This window comes from Agelaius phoeniceus, chromosome 28, assembly GCF_051311805.1.
Source record: "Agelaius phoeniceus isolate bAgePho1 chromosome 28, bAgePho1.hap1, whole genome shotgun sequence".
Lineage (NCBI taxonomy): Eukaryota > Metazoa > Chordata > Aves > Passeriformes > Icteridae > Agelaius > Agelaius phoeniceus.
The window spans coordinates 2,274,408-2,301,660 of record NC_135292.1 but is presented as its reverse complement, the minus strand read 5'-3'; the positions used below and the strand labels follow the sequence as shown (position 1 = coordinate 2,301,660).

The 27,253-nt window shown below is 54.4% G+C and overlaps 2 protein-coding genes across 2 annotated transcripts in view; one reads left to right on the top strand and one right to left on the bottom strand.

Annotated features, from left to right (window-relative positions):
- The window catches only part of LOC143696056 (uncharacterized), a 317,065-nt gene that overhangs the window by 92,184 nt on the left and 197,628 nt on the right, over positions 1 to 27,253 (top strand). The gene's annotated exons all lie outside the window — the stretch shown is intronic.
- Positions 1 to 27,253, bottom strand: part of LOC143696053 (uncharacterized) — a 1,205,294-nt gene that overhangs the window by 1,058,234 nt on the left and 119,807 nt on the right. The window contains 1 exon segment of the mRNA XM_077191259.1: positions 8,871 to 9,458. Coding sequence (XP_077047374.1) covers positions 8,871 to 9,458 — 588 coding nt within the window.

The window sequence follows — 27,253 nt, the reverse complement described above, 5'->3', positions numbered from 1 at the left end:
AGGATGAATGTGAATTAATGATGGTTAAAACATCTGCAAGCAATAAGTGTGGGGTTTGTGAGGAACGTTGTTTAGAACACTTGGCGTTGAAAGAAAGCCTGAGTAGGGAAAATTATACAGATATTGATTTACAGGTAGCTCCAATAGGAACAAGAGAACCTAACCCTATCCCACCTGTTCCATCTGTCCCTATCCCACTGCCTGCTCCTACCCCACCTAGTCCTGAACCGGTCTCGTCTAGTACACCCTTCCCTCTTTAATCTCCTCTCCCATCGTCACCTGATCCCTCTTCCTCGGAAGATGAGCAAAACCTAACTGTGGTAGGAAGGAGAGAGAGAGAATCAACGATGGGGTAGCCCACAGAACCAGGAATCGGTCTAACCTTGCCCCAGTTATGGATAGAAAAGACATAGGCAGACAAAAACGGACTGTAATTGCCCCCTTGCGACAAAGTGTTGGAGTGGAAGGGCCAGTATTTATAAAAGTGCCTTTCTCTCCTGCAGATTTAGTTATTTGGAAACAATCAGCCAGAATTCATAGAGAAAATCCTGATAAAATGGCATGAGTATTAAAAATGGTTATAAAAACCTCAAAATCCTGACTGGGATGACATACAATAATATGCATATTATTATTATATATATATAAAATTATATATCGTATAATAATATATCTAATATATATCTATATATAATATATTAATATATCTAATATATTAATATTAGATACTTTGATGGATTCTACTGAGAAAGAGATGGTACTTAAGGCAGCCAAAGAAAGGGTAAGAGAGAACATCAGAAATGGATTCGTAACAGGGAATTTAGATGAGAATTTCCCAATTGAGGATCCAAATTGGGACCCTAATTTATTTTGCGGTATGGGGAGACTACGGAAATATCAAGAGTGGATCCAAATAGGAGTTCAGAATGCTGTGCCCAAAACTATAAATTGGTCTAAACTATATGAAGTTCGACAGGAAGGAATCTCCCACTGCGTTTTTGGAGAGGCTTAAGGAGGTAGCAAGAAAATATACAGATCTCCAAATGGACACAGCACAAGCAAAGGTTCAGCTCGCTCTCATATTCTTGGGCCAGTCACAGGACAATATTCGTAGAAAATTGAAAAATTAGAAGGGGAAGAACGAAGGAATTTGAATAAGCTACATGAGGTAGCCTGGAAGGTATATAACAATCGCGAAAGAGAAGCGAGTAAAAGGCAGCAGCAGAATCTGTTGGCAGTAATACAAGGAAAAGGGAACCCAAATTTCAGGGGATGTAACAGGAATAGTCAAAATAGGAGACCAGTCAGGCAGGGGTTAAACCTAAATCAATGTGCGTATTGCAAGCGGGAGGGGCATTGGAAGAGACAATGTCCACACTTGAACAACCAGTTTCACCAGGGCAATCAGTGCCAGCAGGTTACCAAGGGGATGGTTTTGGGGGAGTATACCAGCTGACTAGACACAGAGCCAGTAGAACAAGTTAAGGAACCTGTTATAAATATACAATTAGGACATAAAGAGGTCAAATTTCTAATAGGATACAGGAGCTACTTACTCGGTATTGAATGATTTGCAAGGACAAATTGGGGACAAGCAAACAACAATAGTCGGTGCTACAGGGAAAGAGGAAAAACGGCCATTCTTGCAACCCCTAGATTTGTGTTTTGGGAGCAAAGTTATAACACACGAATTCCCACATGCACCTGAGTGTCCAATTCCGCTTTTCGGGAGAGATTTGCTAGAGAAACTTGATGCGGTAATAACCTTTGAAAATGGAGAGCTTATAATGGAAATACCTGAATCAAAGACGGGACAGATTTTAATGATCAAAGAAAAACCTGTTCCCTCTATCCCTAGGGAGGTAGGAGATGCAGTGATTCCCTCTGTATGGGAGACAGATATACCAGGGAAATCTAAATTGGCACAAGCAGTGCATGTAGAGTTAAAAGAAGGGGCGAGGGCTCTACAAGTCAAACACTATTCCATAACACCAGAAGCATGGCAAGGAATAAGTAAAGATTATTGATAAGTTCTTGAAATACCGAATTCTAGAAGAATGTGAATCAGAATTTCATACACCAATATTTCCAATAAAGAAGCCAAATGGTGAATATAGATTAGTGCAGGATTTGAGAGCAATAAATAAAATAACAAAGGATATTTATTCAGTGGTAACAAATCCCTACACATTGCTGATATCCGTAAAAGAGATATATAAGTGGTTTACTGAAATTGATTTAAAAGATGCCTTTTTCTGCATCCCCCTTGACAAAGAAAGTAGGAAACTGTTTGCCTGTGAGTGGGAAAACCCAGGGAATGGGAGAAAGACCCAGCTCACCTGGACACGATATAAGAACTCGCCAACCCTATTCGGAAACCAACTGGCAAAGGAGCTGGAGATTTGGACCGAGAGTGGGCAAGTACCAAGAGACCAATACCTGTTGTTGCAGTATGTTGATGATATACTAATAGCTACAGAAGAAAAGCAACCTGTATAAAGGTAACCATTGAGATTTTATATTCCCTGGGAATGGGAGGTTATAAAGTATCCAGAGGAAAGGCACAAATTGCCCAACAGACTGTGATTTACCTGGGATGTGAAATTTCACAAGGGCAATGAAAACTAGGCACTAACCGTATCCAAGCTATTTGTGCTATTCCAGAGCCCCAGAATCTACATGAGCTGCGAGTCTTCCTCGGGATGGCAGGATGGTGTCGCCTGTGGATCATGGACTATGGACTGATTGCGAAGCCCCTGTGTGAAGCTCAGAAGATGCAGCCATTCACCTGGGGCAAGCCACAGAAAGAAGCCTTCCTAAAATTAAAGGAAGCACTGACAACTGCTCCAGCATTAGGCTTACCTGATCTGTCTAAAGATTTTCAGCTGTTTGTCCATGAAAGGCTGCGCCTAGCACTAGGAGTCCTGACCCAAGGTCTGGGAAGCTGGAAAAGGCCGCTGGGCTACTTTTCCAAACAACTTGACAGCATAAGTGCCGGGTGGCCTCCATGTCTGCGGGCAGTCGCAGCCACTGTGATGCTGATACAAGAAGCCAGGAAGCTCACGATGGGAAGGCACATAGATGTCAATGTACCACACATGGTAACCACTGTCTTAGAGCAGAAGGGGGCCATTGGCTATCCCCAAGCAGGATGATGAAATTCCAGGTAGTCCTGACTGAGCAGGATGATGTCACATTAAAAACAACTAACCTTTTGAATCCAGCTTTGTTCCTAGGTACCACAACTGAAGAAGGCCCATTAGAGCATGACTGTGTGGAGGTAATAGAGTACACCTACTCAGCAAGAGAAGACCTGAAAGACGTCCCACTAGAGCAGCCAGAGTGGGAGCTGTTTACAGATGGGAGCAGCTTCGTGGAAAACGGAACCAGATACGCTGGGTATGCGGTAACAACAGTCAGTACAGCAGTGGAGGCAAAGGCATTACCACCAAATACATCTGCCCAGAAGGCAGAACTGGTTGCTTTAACCAGGGCACTAGAATTAAGTGAAGGGAAAAGGGAAAATATCTGGACTGACTCAAAATGTGCTTTTGGAGTGGTGCATGTACACAGAGCACTGTGGAACGAAAGGGGACTATTGTCCTTCTCTAGGTACGCACATTAAACATCAGGATGCAGTCCTGCAATTGATAAAAGCAGTACAAAAACCTGAACAAGTGGCAATTATACACTGTAAAGCACAGCAATCAGGAAACTCCAAAATCTGTGAGGGAAATCGAAAGGCAGACTGGGCAGCCCGACAGGTTGCTCGAGAGGTGCAAACAACAATGGCATTGATACCTTTAAAGCTTAATGTATCCCAATTCAATTTGCCTCCAGAACCAAAATATTCAGTAGAAGATGAGAGACTGGCACGTTTGCTAAATGCACAAAAGAATTCAGAGGGATGGTATGTGACTGCACAAGGACAGATAGTGGCACCCCCTTGATAATGAGAGAAGTTCTACAAATTAAACATAACGAATGTCATTGGGGTACAGAGGCATTGGTAAAATTGCTAAAGCAGAGTTTAATTTCGGTACGGATGTTAACAATGGCAAAATCAGTAATGTCAAAGTGTGATATCTGCTTGAAAAACAATCCAGTGGCTGGCGACAGGCACAGCTAGGAAGAATTCGGATAGGAATAGAGCCAGGAGACTATTGGCTGGTAGATTTTGTAGACTTGCCAAGAACTCGAGGATACAAATACCTGTTAGTGGGGGTTGACACATTCTCTGGGTGGCCAGAAGCCCTTCCCTGTCACACCAACCAAGCAAAGGAAACAGTAAAGTGGTTACTACAGGAGATTATTCCCAGGTTCGGGGTACCCCTAGGGTATCATCAGATAGGGGGCCCCATTTCATAGCTACAGTAGTAAGAGAGGTAAGTAGATTGCTGGGGATAACTTGGGACCTCCACACACCGTGGAGACCCCAGTCAAGTGGACAGGTAGAGAGGATGAATCAGACACTAGAGAGGCAAATCAGTAAAATATGCCAAGAAGCCAAATTGCAGTGGCCCCAGGCTTTGCCAATAGCACTGTTGAGGATTGGGATAAAGCCTAGGAGTGGGATGTCAGTCAGTCCTTAGGAGATATTGCATGGGAAACCATATGAATCTCCTGAGCCTAACCCTAATGTGCACGTCACAGGAAAGCAGGAAGTGTATAATTATGTTCTGTCTCTCGGGAAAACTTTAGCTCGGCTCCGGAGCATCCTCGTGCGGAATAGACCGCTGACTCTCGAGAACCCAGTTCATAACATACATCCAGGAGACGAGGTGTACATCAAGAACTGGAACGAAGAACCGCTGAAAGAAAAGTGGAGTGGGCCCCACCAGGTACTGCTGACCACCTTTACAGCAGCCAAAGTAGCCGGCGTGGACCCCTGGATTCACTATACCCTAGTGAAGAAAATCCATCCTGGATCACGGACTGTGTAAACTCTGGAACCAACAAGGCTGCAGATAAGATGTGTTTAATTACTTTGAGAATGCTATCAGTAATTGTGCCAATGTTATGGTCATTAATGTCTTTGGGATGTGGAATGCAAAAAGATCAACTAACCACTCTTCATTCTAGAATGAAGAGAGAGGTACAAGCAGAAACACAGGTGATAAAGGTTCCTAATGAAGTTTGGGCTGAGAATGTAATGATTTGATTAGTCAAAGCCTTTGCCAAAATGCAAAACACCTGTAGAATAACTGCCTGTATACCAATACCAAAGGGCAGCAGGAGATCCAGTAAATTGGGGAATCACAACATCAAAACTACCTGAAATACAAAAGAACAAAACAATTGCATGCAAACAGGTACCTGAGTCGAGGCAAGTAGTCAAGGAAACTTGGGAGAAAATAGGAACATGGATGAGACCCATGGGCCAGAAAGACTGTATTCTAAGTGATGGCACACTAGGAACCCCTATGGGAGAATCAGCAGGCATCACACAATGGCAATGCTATTTGCCACACTATAAAAAGATTACAGAAAATGTTACAGAAACCACTCTGGTATGGAAGTGTGAGGCCAAGGATCAGAAAGGTCAGACAGAGCCTTGGGACAGTGCGTGGTCTGTGAGTATCCTTCAAAGATTCCAATGTATGGCAAACACCCCTTGGTGCATTAAGTGGGAAGGCTCCGAGAATGAAACAGATCCAGCAGTAACAAACACTGCCACCAGTAGCAGAACGAGGGCAGACCAAGTAAGTTGGTGGGCATGTAATAAAACTTATGACTGCACTTCTGCTGATGCAGAGATAAAGCAGATGCCACCCCTGGCAATAGCCCTACAAACTGGCTGTGCTTGCAGAGGGATCAAACATAAACAAGGCAGAGTGAATTATAAAGCAGTTGTAGGATGTACCAGGAGTACAGTCCGAGGTCCAGGACAATTTGTATGGGCAGCAAGCGATGGCACCTGGACAACACATCTGCCTGTAGATGGGAAAGTAAAGGAAATTACTTTAGGCCTCCCAACCTCATGTCCAATTTGGAAAAAGTCCCCATTTAACGGAAAACATGAACTTGTGCAGGTAAGAGCAAGACGAGAAGTTCTAGACAATGAAAATCCAGATGACACTTGGCAAGAACCCTCTGGTGGAGTGAAATTTGGGTGGGCCCGAGAGTCTTTGCTTGGTCCTACAGCAAACTATCAGAGTAGGGAGATGCTGTACAAACTTACAGGTCAGGTAGATAGACTGGCAAGAGTCACCTGGGAAGGATTTAAAGAATTAAATGTACAATTACAAGCCACCACAAAAATGACTTTACAAAATCGATTAGCCTTAGATTTGTTACTCCTGAAAGAGCATGGAGTATGTGGATTTTTAAAGGGACGGGTTGGTCATTGCTGCGTTCACATCCCAAATGTAACTGCAGATGTAGAATGTGACATCAATCAGTTGAAACAAAGAGAGCATGAAGCACAAGAAGAGCAAAAAGATTTGACTACGACCTGGCTAGGCAAAATCTTTAAAGGTCTAGGGTGGAATGTGAGTTCATGGATTAAATCTATCATTGAGAGTGTGATAATCTTACTAATTGTATTCTTAGCAATTTGGTTAGTTCACAGCATCTTAAAAGGAGAGATACAGAAGAAAACGTCCTGGAACCAGAAGATAATAAAGGCACTGACACGAGATCCACGCCCACCATCTTCTGGTTCTCCAGTGCGTGACAGCATCCACGACAACGTTTACATCAACCATGGACTTGAAGAACGTCAAGAATAAATTGAGAAATAAAGGACTGTATCAAGTGAAAACATTTACACCTATAGTGAAGTGAAAATGCTTTCAAAGGGGGGAGAATGATAGTGGGGCCCTGGAAAAATGTCAAAAATAGACTCTGAAAATGTTAGGCTTTGTGCTTGCCAGATCATGTGAAATTGCACCTGCGTAAGCAGAACATGATAAATGATACAATTGTTAGATGTGATGATTGTTTAGTAATTAAGTATAATTATTGTTTAATCATAAGAAGAATCATGAGGAACTATGTTAGAAGTTTGAGGGGGGCCACGAGGAACCCATGCTTGGCTGAAATCTATGTACACAATAGAACAATATAAATTCAATCATTAACATGAAAGTTATATAAGGATAGAATATAAAAACATGTTCATCCCAAACCCATGTCGGAGTCAGATTTGGGTTGGTACCCCTGACACCCAGAGCTCTTCAATAAAAGCACCTGCATATAATCATTCTGGTGATTATGTGTTTCTGAACGCTAATATACCCAGTAAAGTGTTAAACCCTTCCCAGCTGCTGTGCATGAGGCTCTATGAATATGCACCAGGCTGATGTAAGGGGAAAGGTATTTCAGGGGATCCCTGAAGGTAACAGGGTGCTCCTGGCTGAGTGCCAAGATGCACCCGGCTGTAATAACCTTTGCTCCATGGTCCTGCTCTCCCATTAAACTTTATTAAATTTTTAGATTTTCACAGGAGAGTGAACGCATTTTTCACACTTTTGAATGGTTGAAGTTCTTTAATTTTTCATGGGAGGGAGTTTTGAAGAGCTGCAAGTGGCCAATCTGCCTGCAACAAGCACCATTCCACGGGCTCTTATCACCTTTCCCGACACGTCTGCTGCAGCTCATGGAGGGTAAAGCCCTGGAGGCTCCTTATGGGCGATTATGGACGATTGCAGGCAGCGCCTCCATGCCCTGGATCAGCGGTGCCCACTCCTGGGAACCCCCACGTGTTCCAGTTTCTGTGAAGCTGCCTGTGAAAAACACGTTCACTCTCCTGTGAAAATGTAAACAGGTTAATAAAGGACTTTAATAAAAGTTTAATGGGGGACCAGGACCATGGAGCAAAGGTTATTACGGCCGGGTGCATCTTGGCGCTCAGCCAGGAGCACCCTGTTACCTTCGGGGATCCCCTGAAATACCTTTCCCCTTACATCAGCCTGGGGCATATTCATAGACCCTCATGCACAGCAAACTTTTCCCCCAAACTAGTTTACGTTCCAAGAACTCGATGACTAAAGTACTTCAGATGAAAAATATCTAAAGAAACTAACATGCAATCTAACAGATCTTAGTTAAACAATTCATATTACAAATACACTAAACACAAAACCAAACACCAGTACAATTTCTCAGACATTTCAACCAAACAATTAAACTTTAATAACATCCTTAAGTACTCTTGAAAAATTAAAATTATTTTGAAAACATTAATTGTGTGCGGGTGGTTTTATTTTGATAATGATTTTTGGATTGTTTGGGTTAGATGATTTAAAAAATGGGATTTTTATAGGAATTGAATCAGCTGAGAAGGTGGCACTCTGCAAACAGAACTGACTGAAAATGAAAGGGACAGAAATCAGTAACTCTGAAAGTTTTATTTGCTATCAAATACATCCCACACACCCAGGCCCACACAATCCCCATCCCACTGCTCCATATTGAGATCCCACTTCTCCCAATCTCCTTCCAACTCCATCTCAACTTGACAGCTGTGGAATGGATTGAGTTTGGCCTGGGATTGAGTTTTTTGAGGAGGGAACAAGCAATCTGAGGTGGAATTGAGCCCTTTGGGGTTAAAATTCAGTTATTTTCAGTGGAATTTGAGTGGTTTTGAGGGGACAGATCCATCCCTCTTGGCTTCTGGAGTAGAGAGAGATGGAGAAGAGAAAAAAATTCAGGTCAAACCAAAGGAGAAGCAGCCAGGAGTGTCCCCAACATGGATCACAGGGAATGTGAGTGACCAGGGCTGTGCCCAAAGTGCCTCCTCCAGTGGGGGATGGAGCTGCAGCAGCGCACGAAGCTCTTCCCGCACTCGGGGCACTCGCAGGGCTTCCCTTACCGGTGCCTCCGTTGGTGTTTGGTCAAGGTAGAGCTGCTGGAGAAGCTCTTCCCACACTGGGGACACTCGTAGGGCCTCTCCCCAGTGTGGATGCGCCGGTGGGTGACGAGGGTGCAGTTGCGCTTGAATCCCTTCCCGCAGTCGGGGCATTGGAAGGGCCTCTCCTCTGTGTGAATCCGATTGTGCCGGAGGAGCCTGGAGCTGGTCTGAAACCTCTTCCTGCATTTATCACACTCGTAGGGCCTCTCCCCAGTGTGGATGCGCTGGTGGGTGACGAGGTTGCAGTTGCGCTTGAATCCCTTCCCACACTCGGGGCATTGGAAGGGCCTCTCCTCTGTGTGAATCCGATAGTGCTGGAAGAGACTCGAGCTGGTCTGAAACCTCTTCCCGCACTTGGAGCACTCATAGGGCCTCTCCCCAGTGTGGGTCCTCTGGTGGCTGATCAGGTTGGAGCTCTGGCTGAAACTTTTCCCACACTCCCCACACTCGTAGGGCCGTTCCCCAGTGTGGGTCCTCTGGTGCCTGATCAGCTCCGAGTTCCACCTGAAGCTCTTCCCACACTCCACGCATGTGTGGGGCTTCTTCCCATCCTGGAGCTGCTCATGGAGCACCAGCTCCGAGCTCTGGCTCCATCTCTGGCCGCCTTCCCGGCCCAGGCTGCCTCTTTCCCCCTCACATCCCCGCCATCTGCGTTTGCAGCCCCTCCTCGTGCGGCATCTCCGGGCCTTTTCCTCCCCGTTGGCTTCCTGTGCCGTGGAGCCGCTCAAAACGGCCTCTGCCACCAGGTTCTGCCGCAGGCATTTGTCCTCCCTGCTCTCCATGCTCAGCTCCTGCTCTGGGCGAGGAAGGACAAGGACAGCATGGGATTTGCCTCCGTGCCACAGGCAAGGGCATCGAGATCCCCCCAGGCCGTCTCTGGGGACGCACTGCCCCCTCTTGGCTCTCCCCATTTCGGGATGCCGGGGCTCTTTGGGCTCCTGGGCTCCCTTCTCCCCTCATTCTCTGCTCTGGGCTGCAGCGGCTCCAAGGAGTCCCCCCTGCCCCTCTCCAGGCTCTTGAGGCTCCCGCCAATGGCGGTGCTCCCCCCTCTCTGGCCTCCCCACTTTGGCCTCCTGGGGGACACAGGGCTCTGCTCCTCCAGGCTGCCTCTGCCCGCAGCCGCCACCGCCACCCCCCGATGTCCCCCCGAGGGGCCTTTTCCGCTCAGCCTTGGACTTCTTCATTCTCCAAACATCCCCCCAAAAACCCAACCAGGGACCCCCCGGGATATCCGGGCCGGGCTCCCCCTCCCCGCTCACCGGAGCCATGGGGGGGGGGCGATGATCCCGCAGGTGGGGGCTGCGAATTCAGGCAGGGATCGAGACCGCGTGGCTCCCGCAGCTCAGCCTTGATCCGCCCTTGTCCCTCCTCTTCCTCTTCCTCCCGCTCCTCCTCTGTCCTATCTCCACCTCCCTCTCCTCCTGCCCTCTAACCCCGCCTCCTTCACTGCTCTTTCTCCTCCCGCTCCTCCTCTTCCATCCCCCCTCCTCCTCCTCCCCTGTCTTATCCCCACCTCCTTCTCCTTTTCCATCCCGCCCCTTCCATTCCTTCTCCCCCTCCTCCCCCCTTACCCCGCCTCCTCCTCCCCCTCCATCCCTGCCCTTCCCTCCCTCCTCCTCCTCCCCCAGCAGCAGCCACACCCTCGGTGCCCCGTTCCCGCAGCCCTCGCAGCCCGCGGCAGCAGCGGCCATGGAGCCGGGCCAGGTCGGCATGGGCAGCGCGGGGCTCTCGGCTGCTCCCAGCCGCTGCGGGCGGGGGGAACCCGGCCCGGGCCAAAGGAGAGGCAAACTGGGCAAACTGGGGGCAGATTACAAAGCTAAGGATGCAGCAGAAAATGGAGCTGGAAGAGTTATGTTAATATTAACTCCAAACGAGGAAAAACTGGAAATTCCAAAGTTTAGGGAAGCCAAGAAAAAAGAATTAAACAAGATAGGAAATGAACAAGATAAATCAGGGAAATAGAAACTTCTACATGGAAGACAATTACTTAATAAAATGTGCTTACTAGGAAAAGATTAGAAGACGTGCATCAGAAGCCCCACTGGCGTACTCAAGCTTTGTGTGATCATTTTTTAAGGAATTCTGGGTGCACTGGGATTTTTGGTGTAGCAAAGCAAGTCACTGAAAGATGCTTAATTTGCCAAAGGATAAATAAAAAGGTGATGGGAAATACAACATTAGGAGGTCATGAGTTAGCTCGTCGACCATTTCAAAATATCCAAGCAGAAGTTTAGATTTGTTAGGTTCTGGATTTATGTGTAAAAAAACCCCATTTAATCTAGAAGAAAGAGAATATGCCATATGTTAGACAGGAGATTTTAGGAGAATAAAAATCTTTGAAGTATCAGAAACACCCGAGGAAAAAACCAAGAAAATAAAAAGGGGAAATGAAAGGGAGGGGAACAAGAGGAAAAGTCAGAAAGAGAGTGGGATCCTCTGCAGCTCTTGCCCCCTCCGTTGGCGGCCGAGGCGCCTGTCCCGGGTCCCGGCTCGCTGCCCGCCTCAGCTCCGCCTGCCCCGGTTTCCATCCCAGGTGCGGGCTCACTGCCCAGGGCAGCTCCACCTGCCCTGGCGCTGGCGGTGAATTTGTGTGCCCTGGCCCCACTGCCCGGCCCGCGGCCGCTCTGCCGGCCATGCTGGGGAAGATGGGGTTGCTCTGTCCTGCCGCGTGGGCCGAGGTCACCGCGCCGACCGCACCGAGTGTCTCCAGTGTGGGAAGAGCTTCTCCAGCAGCTCTCACTTGACCCGACACCAACAGAGGCACCGGTAAGGGAAGCCCTGCGAGTGCCCCGAGTGCGGGAAGAGCTTCGTGCGCTGCTGCAGCTCCATCCCCCACTGGAGGAGGCACTTTGGGCACAGCCCTGGTCACTCACATTCCCTGTGATCCATGTTGGGAACACTCCTGGCTGTTTGTCCTTTGGTTTGGCCTTAATTTTTTTCTCTTCTCCCTCTCTCTCTACTCCAAAATCCAAGAGGGATGGATCTGTCACCTCAAAACCACTCAAATCTCTCTGAAAATAACTGAATCTTAACCCCAAAAGGCTCAATCCTACCTCAAATTCCTTGTTCCCTCCTCAAAAAAACTCAATCCCAGGCCAAACTCAATCCATTCCACAGCCACCAGGGTGAGATGGGGTTGGAAGGAGATTGGGAGAAGTGGGATCCCAATTTGAAGCAATGGGATGAGGATTGTGTAGGATGTATTTGATAGCAAATAAAACTTTCAGAGTTACTGATTTCTGTCCTGTTCATTTTCAGTCAGTTCTGTTTGCAGAGTGCCACCTTCTCAGCTGATTCAATTCCTATAAAAATCCCATTTTTTAAATCATCTAACCCAAACAATCCAAAAACCAATATTGAAATAAAACCACCCACACACAATTAATTTTTTAAAAATAATTTTAATTTTTCAAGAGTACTTAAGGATGTTATTAAAGTTTAATTGTTTGGTTGAAATGTCTGAGAAATTATAGTGGTGTTTGGTTTTGTGTTTAGTATATTTGTAATATGAATTGTTTTACTAAGGTTTGTTAGATTGCTGGGTAGTTTCTTTAGATATTTTTTATCTAAAGTACATTAGTCATCGAGTTAAAATTTTCAAAAGGTATTTCTTGATATATAATTTGTTTATTTATATGCATTGGTAATATTATAGTAATAGTTATTGTTGGTTTGAGTTAAATCATAGTTGGAGTATTGTAAAGAAGAGTTGAGATTTTTTTTATTATAATTTATTTAATTTCAATTATTATTTCTTTGTTTATAATTTTATTGCAATTTGTTGAGGGGATAGGAAGGAAGTTCAAGGGCAGGAACATTTTTTCCTGGCTGGGAACTGGAATTCCAGACCCTGGGAGTGTGTGCAGGACCCCACAGACTGGGATCAAAGATGGGCTGGGATCAAATATGGGCTGGGATCACATGGATGGGGATCCTGTGGATCAGAACCCTCCAGACCAGGATAGCCTGGAGTGGGATCAAATATGGACTGGGACTGTATGGACTGGGATCCCAGGGACTGGGACCATATGGATCAGGACCACACAGACTGGGATCAAATATGGGCTGGGACTGTTTTTTAAAGTAACTTTGTTATGTAGTTTTTATTTCTGTTATTAATCAGTGAAATAGCTGCTTGTGTTAAACTGCCTGCTTGGATGGGATAACATCCAATGCACCCAGGATGAGGACACCTGTACAGATCTGCCAACTATCAGCACTCCCTGTCTGAAGGCAGAGTGCACCAAGGCCCAAAACCTGGAGGTGATAAAGAGAAGGAGCCAAAACCACAGCCAAGAAACACACATGCTCTGAAAAGGCAGACCCAGGGAGGGGCCATGTAAAATCATTCCTGGAATATGTAAAGTAGTTTATGGATATGCATGAGGCTCTATGAATATGCACCAGGCTGATGTAAGGGGAAAGGTATTTCAGGGCAATGCAGATTCCTTGGTTGTGGTTTTAGTCCATTCTTATCACCTCCAGTTTTTGGGCTTTGGTTCACTCTGACTCTGAGAAATTGAGGTTTTGGGATTTTTAGTATGTTGTGGATGGAAGCAAAATGGAGGGCACAGTGTTTTGTCCTGGGTTTCTTCTTCATGCTTCTTCCTTCTTCTTCATGAGTTTGGGTGGCTTTTTGTATTTGGGCAGAAATTCCACATTGCAGGCTCTTTGGGATCAGTTATTGGCTTAAACAGGAAAATAATCTAGGTGTCAGTTCCTAAGTGGATAGTTTAGTCTTAAAAGACCTTGGAACAAGAGATTGTTGGCCATTTTGTGCCTTCTAATGAAAAGCTGCTGAACTCCCAGTAATGAGGCTGTTTTACTGATAAGAAATAATAAACACTTGAGTCTGAACATGAATTACTGTCTCAAGTGCCTTCAATCCAGAGCCAGTGAAACCAACAACTGGTACCCCACAGCTTGAGGTAGTGCCAAGGCAGAACTTGTTCATGCTCTTTTCCCCTGGTGATTTTCTACTCTCGTCCAGACTCTGATAGCAAAGCCGTGCTGGTGACAAAAGATTGACCTTGGCATCCTGGGGCACTTTCTGGGTGGGTGTTTGAATCTGCTTTTCCAGGCCTCGGGCTGAGCAGGGTGAGGCCGAGGCCTGGGCCCCTCCAGGCGGCGCCGGGAGCGCCCGGGGCAGCGGCGAGGGGCGGCCCTGAGGGGCGGCACAGGGGGCATTTCCCCCGAGCGGGCGGGCGGGCGGGCGGCGGGGAAAGGCGCCCTGGGCACAAGGGCAGGCACAAGGGCCCCGGCTCTCTGCAGTGCGGGCGGCCCAGCGCCAATCGCTGCTCCCGGAGCCGCTGCCAGGGCCGGGTCTCCTCCCCGCCGCTGACCCTGCACCTGCAGCGCTGCCTCCGCCTCTGCCGGGCTCCCCGGCACGGACGGCAAGGACGTGGACACGCTGCAGCAGGGGCCCAGCAGGGACACCCAGATGGTGCCGGGGCTGCAGCTCCTCTCCTGCAAGGAAAGGCTGACACAGCTCGGCTTCTTCAGCCTGGGAAAGAGACCCAGCCTTGATCCAGCTGTGGCCTTCCAGTACCTGAGGGCAACACACAAGAAAGCTGGACAGGGACTTTGTACGAGGGCAGGCAAGGACAGGACAAGGGAGCATGGATCCAAATGGAGAGAGATTAGGTTTAGGTAAGGGATTCAGAAAAAAGACTCTCCTGGAACAGGTTGCCCAGAGAAGGTGGGCATGTCCCGTCCCTGACAGTGTTCAAGGCCAGGCTGCATGGAGCTCTAGACAAGCCGGTCCAGTGCAAGGGGTCCCCAGCCACAGCAGGGGGTTGCAGCCATGGGATTTTCCAGATCCCTTCCAAGCCAAACCATGCCACAGCTCCATGATTCTGGGATACTTCCCCTCCTCATCCTCTGGCAGAAAAAGAAACTTGGCCCCAAGTTCCACACTGCAGACCATGTCTTTTGACAGCCTGCAACTGTGTCAACAGAGACAGAGATGACATTACTGACACGATTTCCCTTTTCTACTTGAAAAGTAAATGCTCTGCTCCTGTCCACTCTGGCAAAATTGTCAGAAGACACAATTGTTCCCCATGAAATGCTTGGTCTCATGCAAAGAGGAAAGAAGCCAGAAGCCAACACTCTTCGTTCTTGCTACATTGTTTTCTTTGGTTACTTCTCTAATAGGAATGACGTTGGGATGTGATTTGTTTGTTTCTCTCTTTCGTTCCTCGGGGCGCGCGGCGGCTCCTCCGTTGGGTTCGCGGGGGCAACGCAGGAACGGCCGCGAGCTCCGGCGGCTCCGCAGCAGCAGCAGCAGCAGCGCTTCTCTCGATCGGTTTTCTGCTCGACATCCCACTCGCTCGACATCCCCTTCTCCCTCTCACACTCACGCTACTCCCGTCCCGTCCCGTTCCGTCCGTGTTCCACCTCTCCCAGCCCGGCTGATGCCGCGTCCCGCAAGGCGCCCCTCGGCGGGGCCGCCCCGTGCCCGCCCGTGCCCGGCCCGCCGTGGTTCCGCCTCGGCCGGGCTCTCTCCGTCCTGGCTGTGGCGCCGCTGGAGGAGCCGCTCGCTCTGGTGCTGGCGGAGCAGCGCGGGCTTTTGGCTGCGCCTGGCGCGGGCTCTGGCCCAGCCCCGGCCGAGGCCCCGGCCCCGAACGAAGCCCCTGCCGCGGTTCCGCCCGCAGCCGCCCCGCTGCCGCCCGGCTCCTGCCCCGTGGCCGACAGCGTGGCCGGCAGCTGCCCCGCTCCGAGCTCCGCCGCTCGCCAGCTCGGCCGCCGGCCCCGAGCCACCGCAGCCCGGGGCGGCTCGGCAAGCAGCAGCGCGCCGGGCGGGCGGGTGCCCCGGGCAGAAGAGCGGCAGCGCGGTGCCGCCCGCACGGGCGGAGAGGCCTCCCCTAGAGCAGCTCTAGCGGCAGGGCCCGCTGCTGGGCAGCGGCGGCTGCGGCAGCGTTTACTCCGGTCCCCGCCTCACTGATGGCGCCCCGGGAAGAGACGGGGCCGGCTCGGAGGGCGGCGGCGGGCGGCGGGCGATGAGCTCAGCCCGCCGCTGGCCTTGGCTCGCAGGCGGCCATCAAGCGAGTGTCCCGGGAGCGCATCTCGGAGTGGGCGCGGCTGGGGAGTGAGCGGGGCCAGCGGGAGGAGCCGGCGGGGCGTGCCGGGCGGGGCTGAGGCGAGGCCCGGCAGGGCGGCAGCCGGAACGCTGCGAGGGCAGCGAGCGTGGAGTGAGCGGGGGCCGCGCAGCGCCCCGGGCCGGGCCATGGCGAGCCGCGGCGGGGCCGGGCAGGGGCTGCCCGAGGCGCGGCGCAGCTTCGGCCCCGCTGACGGCATCGCGGTCCCCCCGCAGCGCAAGGGCGCCCTTGTGGCCCTGGAGCTGGCGCTGCTGTGGAAGGTGTCACGGCCTGGCTTCCCCAGCGTCGTGAGGCTCTTGGACTGGTTTGAGGTGCCCGAGGGCTTCACGCTGCTCATGGAGCGTCCGCAGCGCTGTCAGCACCTCTGGTACTTCCTGCACGAGCGGCGGTTCCTGACGGAGCCCGTGGCGCGGGGGCTGTTCCGCCAGGTGCTGGAGGCCATGGGGCACTGCAGCAGCCGCGGCGTCCTGCACCGCCACATCAAGGCCGAGAACGTCCTCGTCGACCTGGCCACGGGCGAGGCGAAGCTCATCGACTTCGGCTGCGGCACGATCCTCCAGGACACGTTCTACACCCGGATGTCAGGTGAGCCCAAGCCGGGGCCCAGCCGGGCAGCGGAGTTCCCCCCTTGGCTGGCAGAGGGGGAAGAGGGAGGAAAAGAAGGAGGGAAGGAAGGAGGGGGAATCCATCTTCAGCCAGCTGCAGCCAGGTTGCTTTTTGGCAGGGCAGGGACTGGCTGTTGTGGAACTGGAGCTGGCTGGGAGGGAGGGAAGGAGGGTGGGAGGGAGCAGCATGGGACTGATGAGCTGCGCCCGTGTCCCATAGGAACGCCGGAGTACAGCCCACCGGAGTGGATCCTCTTTGGCTGCTACCATGGCCAGCCAGCCACCATCTGGTCCCTGGGCATCCTGCTCTATGAGCTGCTCTGTGGGCACCTTCCTTTCCACAGCAACGAGGACATCGTCCGGAGCCAGCTCTTCTTCCCGCCCCGGGTGTCTTAAGGTGGGGATGTGCCTTCAAGGCACGAGGGGAAGAACGGGATTGGGAGGGGCGGCAGGCACATAAGCGTCCTGCTCTTGCAGCTGGTGAGGAGGTGGATCTCCTGGGCTTAGCTGGAGGAGGTGGCACCTGTGCCTCTGTGCTGGTGTCCTCCGCAAGAGAGGATCGATAGGAAGCTTTTGGCTGCAGCTCTGAGCACTCCTGGTGTGGCCTGGGCACTGTGGAATGTGGGAGAGCATGGACAGGAGCCTTGTCCCGCTGAGCGGCAGTTTCTGGTTTCTCTCCGCAGAGTGCCAGCACCTCATCAGGTGGTGTTTATGCATGGAGCCCACAGACAGGCCAGCACTGGAGGCCCTTTTTGAGCATTCTTGGCTGCAGGAGCCCTGCCTGGCCCAGGAGACAGCAGAGATGCCTCCCTGTGCACAGGAGGATCCAGGAGCCCAGCCAGCAGCAGCGGCACGCGTCTCATGGCGCTGGAAGAAAACCCCGGAGCGTTTCCCTGCAGCCGCGGCGCGGAGGAGAGAGCGCAGCCGAGGAGATGCTGCTTCCGCTGGTCCCCGCGAGCTGTGGAGGCAGCGGCTCCGTGCTGCCCGTCCCATTGGAGAAGTGGTGGCAGTGCGGTGAAGGTGCCACGGACTGGGACAGGGGAAACATCCCCCTGCAGCTCAATGGCATCGTGATGTCCCCGCAAGCCGGGGCACAGCTGGCGCGTTCTTCTGGAGCACGACGTGGAGCTGGGAACACCATCCTGGAGCTGGCTGCTGGCGGGGCAGAGCCGATTGGCTTTGGCTGCGGCCCCTGCCTGGAGGACACGCTCTGCGCCCCGATGGAATCAAGATGAGTCCCCAGCCGGCGCAGGGGCGGGGGGATGCTGGTGCTCCCAGGCACGGCAGGGCTCGGCCTGGCCACACACCGGAGGTTCCCCGCTCGGCGGCGCTGGGGAATATTAATTTCTCCGCCGGCCGCCGAGCTGCTTTTTGGCAGGACAGGGGATGGATGTTGCTGAAGGGGAGCTGGCTCCTCGCCTTGCTGACAGCTTCTGCCAGCCAGCCTGGCACGGGCTGAGGCGGGGGCAGCCAGCCTGACAAAAGCATCCATCCATGTGGATGGGGGCGGCAGAGGGGGACGGGTTCCGAAGCCGTGCCCCAGCTGGTCTGCTCTGCACGCCCTTGAGGAAGGGGTGCGTTTATGGGCGGGAAAGGTGGGGATTTTCCCCACCCGTGGACAGGTTTAATTCTCACATGGAGTGGTCAGACCCTCCTCAGGCCCATGAAACGGTGACAGGCTTTGTGCTTTTTCTTGTTTCCAGGTCTTGTTTTGAATTGACTTTCGTGCAATTGTTCTTTGTTTTTCCCAGGAGGATTACACCTGGTGCCCGGACCGGACGGGGAAGCCCCTGCAGCGTCCGTGGAGCGCGTCCAGTGCCAGCGCTGCCCCAGGGGCCACGGTCTGCAGGGACAGCCCCTTCCAGAAGGACGAGGACCTGGTTTGGGATCGGCTCCTCTCCTGGCAGCAGCTCTCCAGAGGTGGGCACCCGGCTCCACAGCTCGGCTGGCAGAAGGGCTCTGGGCAGGCGGCAGCGGGCACACGGGCATCCTGCTCTTGCAGCTGCTGGGGAGGTTGCTGTGCCGGGATTAAGCAGAGGAGGTGGAACATGGCCTGCCCCGCTGCCCTTCTCTAAAAACAGAGAATGGGTCGGGAGGTTTGGGCTCTGAGCAGAGCCAGCAGCCTGGCCCGGGCACAGGCCCTGGCGGGACAGGGGGACAGGAGCCTGCTGCCACTGACCGTGGCTCTCTGGTTTCTCTCCGCAGGCTGCCAGCACCTCATGCCATGGGAACGGCACCGCTCAGCCTGCCAGGCTGGGAGGGCTGGAGGGTGGCCGGTGTTCATTTGCTGTCAAAAATAAATTGGGGTTTTTTGTCATTGTCATCATCAGAGCGTTTCTTTCCTCCTTTTCCAAGCTCTTGGCCTCCCTTCCTCCAGGGTAATCTTTTTTCTCCTTCCTCAACCGCTTGATGGCATTTGGCAGGGGGGGTTAAGCAACGTGAAAAATTCAACAACAGCTCCTGTTGCCAACTGCAGCAGCCCCTTCAAGAGCCCTGAGCTTCCACCAAGGTCAGTGTGTGCCTTGCAAAAGGTAGTGCTTTGCAGTGATGGGGTTGTTGCCCTGCTGCAAAAGCTGGGAGGAAATCAGAAATGGAAAAATGCCAATTGGGCTCAACCACTGCCCAGGTTCTTCAACTTTTCCCTCTTCTCCATGACAGGCAGGCAGTGCTGGACTCCAGTAAGGTTCAAGTTCTTGGTGCTCTCTGGCATCAAAGGGATCAAGTAAACTCTTGTACGCAGGGACTACAACAGGGCTACTTGTCAGAACCCAGGAAATTCCTCTGGCTGCCCTGGAGGACTTGAGCCCCTGCCCAGGGGGCTCAGAGACCCTGGCACAGAGCCCAAGACCCCTGTGCCTTTGATTTAGCCCTTGGAAAAAACAACCTTATGTGAAGAATTGCGAGCCATGACAGTTTCAGTAGAATGATAGTGAATTTATCCCAGGGTGGAAAATAGATTTTTGGGGGTTTCTAGAATGGGGCTTCAAGGGGCAAGATGGAGGAATCTGGGCTTGTCCAGCCTTTCTCCTTCTTCTTGGCCTCCATCTTCTGCTGTGATGTTGGCACTTTTAGATTGGTTTAGAGTAGAAGCTCACAGTCTAACATAGGTGGTAGGTATTGGAAAGTAATTGTCAATATCGTACAGGTAGTTTTTAGGATAAAAAGATAACGCTGCCCTGGGGCAGGCAGAGTGCCTTAGACTGTGTTGCTGAGAGGATCTTGGCAGGACAGGAGAAAGAATTTTATAGATAAGATACAAGAAACAACCCTGAGAGCCAGAAATGAAGAGCTCTGACTCCTTCTTCGAGCGCCGGGCTGGGAAAAGAGACTTTGGAACTTATCTCGGGCTCACTCTGACCAGCCAGAGACCCCGAGAGCATGAGTCCGTAAGACGAAATCTTGAAGGACTGGCTCCAAAACATAAATATCCTTGTTGGCCGTGTCTTCTTGACCAAGAAATCCTTCAAAGCTCTTGTAACTACAAGTCTTGCGGCCCTGTGAGCCATGCGGTGCAGATGTGAGCCCAACTCACCCTTCCTGTCTACGGAGAAGAGAAGAAAAAGCAATGGCATCATCTGAGAAAATCAGAGGTCCGCTCTCTAGCTCCTTCCAAACTCCTTCAAATCGGCCAAAGTGCGATTTAGCTTACAAATAGGTGTCAAGGACTCTTAGTGCTGGCTCTTGGACTCCAGAGCAGCTGCTTTAGAATCTTCCACAGAGCCCTGTGCAGTTCTGTAGTGCCAGAAATGGATCATTTGAAGAAACTTTCCCAACTGACTTGCATGGAGCTTTGTTTGAAGGGTATTTGAGGAGAAAGGCTCCCGGCAGAGCTCTGGGCTCTGGCCTAGCTGTGTCCCCTGCTGATTGTCAAGTGTGCCATCAGCTGCAGGGCTTTCTGGGCTAAAACTATCATCAAGTCACTGGGACTTGCTCTTTTTGGCCTCTAAAAGCTGGAGCCACTTTCGGGGCAAATTTGGAGACCTCATCTCTGGGTGGATGGAGCAGCTAGGATTTTCCCAGTTGCTGGGAATGGTTCTCCAGGCCCTGGGTGTAAAACGGGGCTGCCCAGCAAGTGCGGATCTGCAAGATGAGAAACAATTGTCTTGGTTTGAAAAGAGAGGTGTCTGCTAAGGAAGGCAGAAGCCTTCTGTGAAATGGAAAATGTCAATCCCCTCCCTTCAAATGATTCTCATTTAGAAATTCAAATGCTCTCGGGGAAAGATATGGGGATAGGACTGAGCCCACAGAGCCGGGCAGCGTTTGCTGATGCTCTGAGCCCTTGCTAAAGATCCTGTGCGGGCTGTCTCAGACACCTGGGGCCAGGGATTCCTTCCAAGCTGGGCCACTTTGGCTGGGCCGGGGGCGGCCCCGGGGCAGAAGGCAGTGTGTGCAAGGGCCCTGGGTGGCACGCTGCAGCCCGGTCACCGTGCCATGGAACGGAAGCCGGTGTCCAAGGCCCCTTTGTGACACGTGGGAAATAGAAGCTTGCCCGGCTGCTGGCAACACGCAACGGGGCACAACGGGACAGAGCGGTGCCGTGAGGAGCCCCCGCACAGCGCACTCGCTCCCGTCTGACCCGGAGCTTCTCCGCGGTGCTGTTCCTGCAGCTGAGCTCGAGGCCAGAGCACAGGACTCGCTGACCCGTGGCCTTCCCGAGGCTTCTATTCTGCAGCTGCCCTCAAGGGCAGAGCGTGGGACTTGGTGCCCCAGAGCTTTCCCAAGGCATCTCGCCTGCAAGTAGCTCCAGGCACAGCCATGGAGCAGAGACCCCCGAGAGTGCCCAAGCTGGCCTGGGTGGAGGAAGAGGAGGAGGAAGAAGAAGGCCCTGGAGCTGCCCCAGCACAGGAGACAGAAGAGGTGGTGCCGTTCCATCCAGCACAGGAGGGTGAGTGGCAGAGCTGGGCTGCAGGGCTGGAGCCTGCAGCCAATTGGTGCCATGCCATGCCATGCCATGCCATGCCATGCCATGCCATGCCATCCCCTGGGGAAATGCCCATGGACAGGATGGAAGAGGGGCCGGGCAGACACCCCGCAGTGGCCGTGCTCCATCCCCTGGGGCATCCCGGGGCTCTCCCTGCCTGGGCAGCGCAGGGCTGGGCTCTGTTCTCCGGCCTCTCCCGCAGCCCCTCAGCTCTGGCTGCGCTCGCTCTTTGCCAGATGCAGCCCTGGAGCGCACACAAGAGCAGGAATCCAGCCGTGGCCGCTTCCGCAGAACAGCGCAGGTACCTGCAGCCACCCCCACCTGGGCTGGGCCTGCTGTCCCTGCTCAGCCCAGCACCGTGTGTGCAGCACTCCATGCAACATCCCCGGCCTCTTGCCCTTCTCCTACAGCTCGTCTGCGACTTGATCCGGAGCATTGGGCAGGAAGACAGCAGCACCATGGGCACTGGGCTCAGAGCTCTCTCAGAGCTCCTCAGTCATGAGACCAGTGCCGCCCTGCTGGATTTGCTCCTGGAGAAGGGTGTTGCCAGGCCAGAACAAGTGAGCAGCCTGGGGCCAGGCTTCAATTCCCCCATGAGTCCCGTGGCTTCCCCAGCCATGCCTGCTGGTCCCTGGGAGCCTTTGAGGCCATGGCAGTGCGCTGGCAAGGGAAGCACTTCTCTGGGGACCCTGGGGACATCGCTCCCTCTGGCAGCTTTCCAAGTCTCCCTGTGCCTTCTCCAGGTGCCCGCCATGGTGAGGTCCATTCACCGATGGCTCCTGGCCAATGATTCTGCCCAGCACAGGCTGGACAAGGCCCTGCTGAATCTCACCAGAGCACACCCGGGTGAGGCAGTGGTGACGCTCCTGCGTGCGGCCCCGTCCTGTGACAGGTATGGGGCCCACCTGCCCAGAGGGCTCAGGCCTCCCCAGCCCATCACCCTGTACCGCCTGGCCCAGGTGTCTGAGCAACAGAGAGTTCCAGGGCCCTCTGGCTGCTGCCTTTCCCAGCCCTGGCACGTCAGCCCCCGAGCCTGCTGCCATGCTCCCTTGCCGTCCTTCAGGGGCCTGTCCCCACAGGGCTGGGCTGCCTGGCTGCTGCTGGCCAGGCCCAGTGGGCAGAGGCAGAGCCAGTGGTCAGCCCAGGCCCCTAGGGATGCCCAGGCCACGGTGCTGTGTCTGAGACCCCCCTGAGACAGAGCTCTAACCCTGCAGAGCTGCCATCTCCATGTGGAAGACCATCATGTGCTCGTCCAGGACTGCGGAGCCAGTGCTGCTGATCCTCCTGGATGTGCTGGGCAGCTGGCCAGAGCGCAGCACGTGCACCTCCGATGGGGACAAAACGGGTGTCTTTGGCCTGGCTGTGAGTTTCTGCAAGTGGCCTTTGCTGGCCCCAAGGCCGCCTCTCCAGCAGCTCTCCATCCTCCTTCCCCCACTGCATCTCCCTGCCTCAGGCTCTGGCCTGAAACCTGGCCCAGGGGCAGCCTCAGGCCCACCAGGCCCCGTGCTCCCCCTCCCAAGGTCTCTGCGCGCCTCTCCCTGCCCTGCTCGGGCCCTGCCCCAGGGACACCTGGGCACTGAGCGCTGTCTCAGGGGGCTTTGTCCCTTGCAGGCAACTGTGGTCATGTGGAAGATGCTCCAGGAGCCCCATGTGCCATGTGTAGTGACGTCGTATTTCCCCCAGCTATTTGTGCATCTGCTCTTCCAAGTGTTCTTCAGCACAGAAGAGATGCCAGAGGAGGTCGATGCCTTCTGGAAGGAATGCCTGCAAGAGCACGGCCTTGCCACCAGCCCCAACAGGTGCTCCATGCCAGTCCTCCTGTCCCTGCCACGTAGCCTGCCAAGGAGCCAGTGCTGCCAGGGTGACCTGGCCTTTGCTGTGCACACAGGTTTGCAGTGCAGAGCCTGAAGTCCCTGCTCTGCCGAAAGCAGTACAAGGAGGTGGTGCTGTCAGTGGAACGCAAGCGTGGCTGGGACACGCTGCTCTGTGCTGACACCCGCCACTATGCCGTGGGTCTGCTGGCCAGGTGAGACTCCCCTTCTCCCCATTGCTCCCGGCATTTGTGCCCTGTGCCCGGGCTGTCCCACACAGTCCCCGTGGCCCTGGGACACAGGGCCTTGTCACCGAGGGTCGGCCAAGCAGAATGGAAAAGACTGGGAGGGGAGAGAGCACAGGAGGAGACACCTCCTAAAGGGCCCAGGTCCCCTTGCAGGATGGTGGTGAAAGACCAGCAGGCTCTGCCAGCCTGTCCTTGGAGAGATTTGCTCAGGTTCCTGGACCCTTTTTCGCCCTCCTAGGGAGATGCGCCATGCTTGTCTTGGGTTGGGTTCCAGTATTGCACTCCACCTCCTCGGGCTGCTCAGCACACAGGAGCCACACTGGGATCTGCCCGCCCTGGCGTTCCTTGTGGAGGTGAGCCGGGTGTGCAGCGCTGCCTGGCTGAGCTGCCTCCCAGCTCTCTGCCCTCTGGGAGCCGCAGCCGCCTGGGACGCTGCCCGCGCCCTGTGCTGCTGCTGCTGCTGCTGCTGCTGCTGCTGATGCTGCCTGGGCCCAGCCCTGTGCGGCTCCAGGCTCCTGCCGGCCGGCTCCCCCGTCACTGGCCTGTGCCTTTCAGCTCCTCCAGTGCCTGGATGCCAGTGAATGTGGTGCCAGTATTGTGAAGGTCTCTTCAAGGTACCTGCAGAGCGAGTGCAGGGAGAGGCGTCGCCTGGCGCTCAGGGCCCTGCTGGAGCTCATTGATGATCCCTCAATGGTGAGAAGGGGGCGGTGGCTGAAGCTGCACTGGGAACGCAGTCACTTGGCCTGGCCTGGGCTTGGGCCGCTGGGGCAGCTGCTCCCAGCTCTCCTGCCTCCCGCTTCAGCTGCCCGCGTGCTTCGGGACAGGCCTTTGGCCTCTGGGCCCTGCGGCAGCAGGATGGCCTTTCACAGACTTGTGTTCCGCACAGGCCGAAAGAATGTGGAGCCTGACCCAATGCCTCATGGACCTACTGTGCGACAGTGATGCAGAGATAGCTGGCATGACCCTCATCACACTCAGCTTTCTATTCCTGCACAAATCACATATTCTGATGTCAACCCCCATTGCCCTGCAGCTGGCTGAGGCGCTCCTGCCACTCTTTGACCACGTAAGGCTCTGTGCCCCCAGCCACAGCCGCTGGCTGCTACCTGGAAACTGTGTGCCCTGTGCATTTCCAGCCCTGTGCCCAGGGGGGCCTGCAGGAGCCAATGCTGAGGTAGTTTTTCTTTTTTTTTTCCTACAGGATAATAGCCTGGTCCAGCTGCTCTCCATCAAACTCTTCCGAGACATGATGGAGTATTTGGAAGAGAGCGAAAAGCCTTTGGAAAGCCCTGTGCAACAGAGCTTGCTTGCACTCTTCTTCCACTGCCATGATGAGAATCAGCGTGTGGCAGAGGTGAGGACTCGTGGGCTGCTGCTGTCCCCCTGGCAGGGGGCTCGGCTGCCTCCTGCCCTGCGCCTGCTGGATCGCAGCCTCCTGCAGGCCATGGCACGGGGACGCGGGTGCCGTGCCCTGGGCTGTGGGGCCATCTCCGCGTCCCTGCTGCTCTCCAGGCTTCTCGGGAAGCGCTGCTTTGTGCAGTCAAGTTGATGAAGAGGAGGGATCTCAAGAAGCTGGTGAAGGAGCAGAAACTGTGCAAGTTCAGCGAGTGCCTGGTAAGGAGGGCCTGCAAGGCCCAGCCTCAGGCTGGAGAAGGCCCCTGAGGGCGGCGCTCAGTGTGCGGGCCGGGCAGCTGTGCCCCTGCCCGCTGCGGCAGCCAGAGGCCGCGCGGGCTCCTCTCCAGACTCCCGAGGGCCCGAGCCGGGTGCCCGTGGAGCCCCGGCCCGGCGGGGCTGCGGGGCGGCACCGCGGCTCCCCGGGCAGCAGCCGGCCCGCTGCCCCCTCCCCTCGGGAGCCCTTGGCCGGCGGCTGCTGGCCGCGCCTCAGGGCTGTGCGGGCAGGGGAGGCCGGGGCTGGGCGCAGGCAGCGCCCGGCCCAGGGGCTGAGCCCGCGCCAAGCCTTCCCTCCTGCCGCTCTCTGCAGCTGGCAGAGGACAGGAGCCGAGCGGCCGAGCACCTGCGCCGGGCCCTGCGCTACCTGCAGAGCCCGCAGGAGCCCCTGCGAGCGGCGGCCATCAGCTTCATGGGTGAGCCACGAGCCCGCGCTCCCTCCCCGGCCCGGCCCGCCGCAGCTCGGCCCCGGCCCCGCCTGCTGCCCCGGCAGCGCCAGCCGGGCCCGGCGCCGTGGAGCCCCGCCTGGCCTGGGCATTGCTGCTGCCGCCCTCTGGCAGCCGTGCCCTGGGGCGGCAGCGTGCGCCAAGGGCCGGGCTGAGCCCTGCCGGGCCAGCAGCCCGTGTGGCCACAGCGCCGGCAGCGCCGCTGGCAGGGAGCTGTGCCGCTGCCGCCGTGACAGGCTCTGTGTTCACAGGCATGGCCGGGCGGCGCCTGAGGGGGCAGCAGCGAGAGCTGCAGCTGATCTGCACTGGTGAGTGAGGGCAGCGGGCTGGCAGCGGGGGCTGCCGGGGGGAAGCTGCAAGCCCTGCCCCGGCTGCGGAGGGCTCTGCTCCCGTGGCCAGAGCACACTGAGCTTTCAGGGCCACGGGGGCCATTGGTGGCCCGCAGCTTCGGCCTGATCGCCTTGCTCCCTGCTCCCTCCTGGCCATGGCAAGAGCCGGCTGGCATGGCCCTTGCTGGGGGCTCTCCTCGGCTCCCCGCACATCCGGCTCTGACCGTGGCTCTGTTGCTCTCTCTTGCAGCCCTTGAAGAAAAAACAAATGACATCAGCCTCGCAGTCGGAAGCCTGGCAATTCAAACGCTCTGCATCCTCAAGTCAGGAGAGCGGGCTCCCATCTCCAGCTTCCAGTGGCTCCGAAATCACCTGCGCAGGGCATGGAAGACACGGCCTCGTCTGTCGCTGCTCGGCTGCCTGTCCTGCCGCAGCTCTGTGGAGAGCTGATCCCAGAAGCTCTTTTTGCTGGGGCCACCTGAGTCAGGAGGAATTTTCTTTTACTTCAAGAATGTTCTTTTCTTTGTTTTTTTTTTTTCCCTTTACCATGTAAATATAGACTGTGTTCTAATACACAGACTGCCAGGATCTTTCTTTTGCTGCCCAGGGTGCGCAGGGCTTAGGGGAAGAGGGGATGAAGGGTGCTTGTGCTCAGCCGGCTGCCGAGGAGTGCAGTGGGCAAGGGGAAATGGCCAGAAGGCCCTTGGCCTTTGGTGGTTCTGCTGAAGCCTTTGTGCTGCCCACAGAGTGGCTGGGCAGGGGCCGGAGCTGCGGGGATCCCTGCCAGAGCGCTGCCTGGAGATGGCCACAAGCCCTGTGCCAGGCAGGAAGCGCCATCCGTGCCCTCCTGCCCGTCTGCTGCTGGCTGCCTTGCTGAGGGCTCCCAGGTGCCTCTGCCTGGGGCTGCTCTGGAGCTGCTGTGGGGCTGCGGCGCTGCTGCCGGGCAGCTTGGCCGCGCTGGGGCAGGGCCTGAGGGGCTGGGGCGCTGGCAAGCCCTGAGCAATGGGGCTGTCAGAGGCCACAAGCAGCCCCCTGGCAGCCGCCTTCTTCCTGCCAGAGCTGACTTGCCAGGCGGATCCTGGGCACTCTGGAACTAACAGCATCAGTGTTATTAGAGAATGAAAGTGACCAAAGATGTCTAAAGTCCCACCATTTCAGAGGTGTTTGAGGGGGAATTTAGGATTTGGGGACACATTCTGTGTGGAGTGCCCCTGTTGCTAAGAGGCAGGAATTTGATCTCACCCATCTTGTGTTGCTAAGAACTCCTCCCC